Genomic DNA, 6,000 nt, shown 5'->3' with positions numbered 1-6,000 from the left:
CATGAAGAAGAGTTGAAGAAATTGAGGTTCTTCTCCTTGTAATGGAAGCAGTGAGCCAATTGAGTGGTAAACCTGTCCTTGAACTTTAAATGTCGGCATAAATCCTGTTGTAAACATTTATTTTGTTGCACCAAATTATGTCATTTGGAAGCAGGAGTTGTACTTCCTGATGTTGTCCAAGAAATGCTTTGATATTGTACTGGTACCTGTCATCAGAGACTTTATCAGAGACTTTAGGGGATCTGCTGGTGACAGGAGAGGTGGAAGTTTTATCTTGCCATTTGCACAGCATAAACCTGGCGGTTCATCTTTCCATTTTAGGGCACTGCAGTACATGCAGACCACATCCATTTTTCCTATCTGAACTTTAGGATTATCCTGATAGTTTATGTCTGACTGGTAACAAAAGGCAGCATGTTTTAAATCTCCAACCATTTCCTGTGCCCTGGTGGAAGAAATAGAAATTCTCTTAGCGGCAAGTCGGCCTCTCTGCTGAGATGACTCATTGGGCCTTGAGGAAGCAGCTCTTCTTCTCTTATCTGCAAGCTTTGCTTCCCTCTCCTCAGAAAGTTCATTGGCTCTTGAGGAAGCAGCTCTTGTTTTCATGTCTGCAAGCCTCGCTTCCCTCTCCTCAGAAAATTCATTGGCTCTTGAGGAAGCAGTTCTTGTTCTCTTGCCTGCAAGCCTTGCTTCCCTCTGCTCAGAAAGTTCATTGGCTCTTGAGGAAGCAGCTCTTATTCTCTTGTCTGCAAGCCTCTCTTCCCTCTGTTCAGTTCATTGGCTCTTGAGAAAGCAGCTGCTGTTCTCATGTGCGTCAGCCTTGTTTCTCGGTCTTCACATTTTTCATTGGCCCATAATGCAGCTTTTCTTTTCGCATCAGCTGACATTCGTGCCATGGAATTCCTTTTCTTATGAGGCATTATTGTGGTAAAAATAGTCTGTAACTGGCAGTTTCTATATCCTCTCACATAGAGGTAATGTGACTGACATCAGCCTTTCCACCAACACACCCTAACAACATGCTATTACCTCACACAAGCTTTGTTATACTGAGAATGTCCTGCCTATATTAACCAATCAGAGCTCAGATTAATTAAAGCGCCACTGTCACCCCCTCCAGCCGTTATAAACTAAAAGAGCCACCTTGTGCAGCAGTAATGCTGCATTCTAACAAGGTGGCTCTTTTAGTTTTAGGTTCAAGTACACCCAAAATAAAGCGTTTTGATACTTAGCCACAATACCGGTCTCTAGCCAGGGAGGCGGGTCCTCACTCCCCAGCTTGAACCGCTACTCTGCCGTCACTCCAATCTTCCTGCGCTTTCGGCGCCACCCCCTCAGCGCTGTTTACGTTTCAAAACCGGCGCCTGCGCTGTGTACTACTGTGCTGCGCAGGCGCAGTGAGCTCTGGCCATCTGACGTCACAGCCAGGCTTGCAGACTGCGCCTGTGCGGCCGCCCTGCTTGTGAATCCCAGCCCCGCACTCTGCATAATGCATAACACAGTGCGGGGCTGGGATTCCAAAGGTGGGTGGCCGCAGTGCCTGCAGTGATGTCATATCATCGCGCACCTGCTGTGTCCCGGGCAGACTGCAGCTGCTGAGACAGGAGCAGGAACCAGGAAGCAACGCTGGGCACGAGGAGAGGTGAGGAGAGTTTTTTTTTTTTATGGACTGTGGGGCCATTCTCGGAGGAGGGGAGGGGAGGAAGAGAAGAGATGTGGGCTGTATATAGTTCTCTGTGGGCTGTGCTCTGTGCTGTATACTGCTGTGGGCTGTATATAGTTCTCTGTGGGCTGTGCTCTGTGCTGTATACTACTGTGGGCTGTATATAGCGCTCTGTGGGCTGTGCTCTGTGCTGTATACTACTGTGTGCTCTGTGCTATATATAGTACTCTGTGGGCTGTGCTCTGTGCTGTATACTACCGTGGGCTGTGTGCTGTATATAGTTCTCTGTGGGCTGTGCTCTGTGCTGTATACTACTGTGTGCTGTATATAGTTCTCTGTGGGCTGTGCTGTATATAGTACTCTGTGGGCTGTGCTGTATATAGTACTCTGTGGGCTGTGCTGTATATAGTACTCTGTGGGCTGTGCTGTATATAGTACTCTGTGGGCTGTGCTGTGTATAGTACTCTGTGGGCTGTGCTGTATATAGTACTCTGTGGGCTGTGCTGTATATAGTACTCTCTGGGCTGTGCTGTATATAGTACTCTGTGGGCTGTGCTGTATATAGTACTCTGTGGGCTGTGCTGTATATAATACTCTGTGGGCTGTGCTGTATATAGTACTCTGTGGGCTGTGCTGTGTATAGTACTCTGTGGGCTGTGCTGTATATAGTACTCTGTGGGCTGTGCTGTATATAGTACTCTCTGGGCTGTGCTGTATATAGTACTATGTGGGCTGTGCTGTATATAGTACTCTGTGGGCTGTGCTGTATATAGTACTCTGTGGGCTGTGCTGTATATAGTACTCTGTGGGCTGTGCTGTATATAGTACTCTCTGGGCTGTGCTGTATATAGTACTCTCTGGGCTGTGCTTTATATAGTACTCTGGGCTGTGCTGTATATAGTACTCTGGGCTGTGCTTTATATAGTTCTCTGTGGGCTGTGCTGTATATAGTTCTCTGTGGGCTGTGCTGTATATATTACTTTGTGGGCTGTGCTGTATATATTACTTTGTGGGCTGTGCTGTATATATTACTCTGTGGGCTGTGCTGTATACTACTGTGTGGACTGTGCTGTATACTTCTACGTGGGCTGTGCTGTATACTACTGTGTGGTCTGTGCTGTATACTACTGTGTGGTCTGTGCTGAATACTGCTGTGTGGGCTGTGTTATCTACTACGCGAGCTGTGCTATAGTATGCAGGCTGTGCTATAGTATGCAGGCTGTGCTGTATACTATGCGGTTTGTGCTATATAATATGCGGGCTTTGCTATATACTATGGGGAGTATATTATATTCTATGGGGGAGGCCATGTTATGTACTATGTGGCTGTGTTATATACTATTGTGGGGGTATATTATATTCTATGGGGGAGGCTGCGTTATATACTATGGGGGGCTGCATTATATTCTATGGGGGGCTACATTATATATTATGGGGAGGTGGGCTGTATTATATTCTATGGGGGTTACATACATACAAACAAAAACGCGGCAAAACGCACGCTAAAACGCTGCGTTTTGCGCCGCATGCGTCCTTTTTGGCCGAAAGTTGGACACAAAAAAAATGCAACTTGAAGCGTTTCTTGCGTCCAACGCTTGCGGCCATGCGGTGCAAAACGCAGCACAACGCATGTCCATGCGCCCCCATGTTAAATATAGGGGCGCATGACGCATGCGGCGACGCTGCGGCGCCCGACGCTGCGGCGCTGACCGCAAATGTGAACGTAGCCTAAACTGTAGATGTGCTGCTGAAAACATGATACTGTATGGTGATCTGTTAGTGATCTATTAGTGATCGTTCTGTCTCATCATTATTCCTCAGCTGGTGGAAAGAGGCCGGGAAACAAGCGTTGAACAACTTCAGTATTGTCGATCACACTCGTTTAGCGGCCTGAACTCAGCGCATGTAAATGCAACAGAAAGGCTTCTGTGTGATGTGCAATATGTTAGCATTTGGGGACCCATTTTAAACTTTGCCTAGGGCCCCACTTTGCCTAAAACCGGCCCTGCCTACAAGTGTACAAAGATATTATACAGTCACCATGTGACAAGTGGGCCTGTGTAACTTCAAATGCCAGGGCTGAATTTTAGTCCCAGTCCGGCCCTGATATATAGTCTCAAGGAAAACCCGTCCATAGCAAGCAATCAGCGTTCAGCTCTCATTTTTAAAACCGCTCTGGTTGAACAGAAGCCGCTCTGCCATTGGTCGCCAAGGGCAGTCCATTTTCACAAATTTGGCCTATCGTAAACGGAAAGCTGTCCGGTCACATACGGTGTAGCTAGTATAACCCCCGCTATCCACACCTCCGCCCGCCACCACGAGGCGCCTCACTATCCCCTCATGTCAGCGCGCGTCATCAGTTCACAAGGCCCCGCCTCTTCCTCCTCCCCTTTCCGCCTGTTGCCCTGCGGTAAAATGGCGGCTGCCGGCATGACCTGCCAGGGACGCAGCTCTGCAGCACGTGTTAGGATGGCGCCGGCCGCTGACCCCTGACTGTGGGAAGCAGTTTCTGTGTGAGCATGCGCCGTAGCGGCTAATGGGAGGGATGTCGGCGGAAGAGGCCGGGCTCCAGCGCCGCAGCTCGGGGAGGGTGTGGGGGCTTGGCCTGTGTGACAAGCAGTGCGGGCCCCGCCGCTGTCACTCACTCGTCCTTCCTTCCTCTCCCGCACTAATCCTCGTCGCTCTCCTGCCCCCCTCCCCCCGAGCGTCCGGGCCCCGCTCCCTGCCGTGATAGGATGCTCTTGTTCGTGGAGGTGAGCACCGGAAAATGAGGGTGAGGGGCCGGGAGCCGCCATGTGACTGAGGCCGGGCTGACACAGCAATCTTCCGCGGGCCGCGCTGCAATGAGCGGTGAGGGGTGCGGGGCCGCCATCACTGCCGGCTAATCCGGGGCAGCGAGGGGCTGAGGGGAGGGGACGGCCGGAGACGCCGCAGTGACCTTTGTCGGAGCTGCTGCTGGCGGCACAGTCAAGGTGACAGGGAGCAGAGCTGACACTGCCGCCATATGGACGGGCCGGCCTGCGCCATGTGCTCTGTCCGTGTGTATGTGCTGGCGTCACTCTGCTGCCCCCATCATCATCACATACTGCCCGGGGGTCACACTGCTGCCCCCATCATCATCACATACTGCCCGGGGGTCACACTGCTGCCCCCATCGTCATCACATACTGCCCGGGGGTCACACTGCTGCCCCCATCATCATCATCATCATCACATAATGCCCGGGGGTCACACTGCTGCCCCCATCATCATCACATACTGCCCGGGGGTCACACTGCTGCCCCCATCATCACATAATGCCCGGGGGTCTCACTGCTGCCCCCATCATCATCATCACATAATGCCCGGGGGTCACACTGCTGCCCCCATCGTCATCACATAATGCCCGGGGGTCACACTGCTGCCCCCATCGTCATCACATAATGCCCGGGGGTCACACTGCTGCCCCCATCGTCATCACATAATGCCCGGGGGTCACACTGCTGCCCCCATCGTCATCACATAATGCCCGGGGTTGACACTGCTGCCCCCATCGTCATCACATAATGCCCGGGGTTGACACTGCTGCCCCCATCGTCATCACATAATGCCCGGGGTTGACACTGCTGCCCCCATCGTCATCACATAATGCCCGGGGGTCACACTGCTGCCCCCATCGTCATCACATAATGCCCGGGGGTCACACTGCTGCCCCCATCATCACATAATGCCCGGGGGTCTCACTGCTGCCCCCATCATCATCATCACATAATGCCCGGGGGTCACACTGCTGCCCCCATCGTCATCACATAATGCCCGGGGGTCTCACTGCTGCCCCCATCGTCATCACATAATGCCCGGGGGTCTCACTGCTGCCCCCATCATCGTCATCACATAATGCCCGGGGGTCACACTGCTGCCCCCATCGTCATCACATAATGCCCGGGGTTGACACTGCTGCCCCCATCGTCATCACATAATGCCCGGGGTTGACACTGCTGCCCCCATCGTCATCACATAATGCCCGGGGTTGACACTGCTGCCCCCATCGTCATCACATAATGCCCGGGGGTCACACTGCTGCCCCCATCGTCATCACATAATGCCCGGGGGTCACACTGCTGCCCCCATCATCACATAATGCACGGGGGTCACATAATGCCCGGGGGTCACACTGCTGCCCCCATCGTCACATAATACACGGGGGTCACATAATGCCCGGGGGTCACACTGCTGCCCCCTCCATCACATAATGCGATGGTGTCACACTACTACCCCCATCATTACACCACTCCCTTGCCATGTACTGATCTATCTACTCCCATCATGTGGATTAGATCCCATCATTACACTACCAC

The 6,000-nt window shown here is 52.2% G+C and overlaps 1 protein-coding gene across 3 annotated transcripts in view; it reads left to right on the top strand.

Moving 5' to 3' along the window:
• Positions 1-4,062: 4,062 nt before the first annotated feature.
• Positions 4,063-6,000, top strand: part of LARP4 (La ribonucleoprotein 4) — a 65,467-nt gene continuing 63,529 nt past the window's right edge. Inside the window, exon 1 of one of the 3 annotated variants that reach the window (XM_077297864.1) lies at positions 4,063-4,176. Coding sequence is in view for 1 of the 3 variants with exons in the window: in XM_077297863.1 (XP_077153978.1) it covers positions 4,399-4,416 (18 nt within the window). In the remaining 2 variants the exon portion in view is untranslated. Of the gene's footprint in view, positions 4,177-4,226; positions 4,514-6,000 lie in introns of those variants that run through there. The other 2 variants (XM_077297863.1, XM_077297865.1) reach the window with 2 other exon arrangements.

Source organism: Ranitomeya variabilis, chromosome 3 (assembly GCF_051348905.1).
Source record: "Ranitomeya variabilis isolate aRanVar5 chromosome 3, aRanVar5.hap1, whole genome shotgun sequence".
Classification (NCBI taxonomy): Eukaryota; Metazoa; Chordata; class Amphibia; order Anura; family Dendrobatidae; genus Ranitomeya; species Ranitomeya variabilis.
The sequence above is the reverse complement of the archived record's forward strand: the minus strand, read 5'-3'. Positions and strand labels throughout refer to the sequence as shown.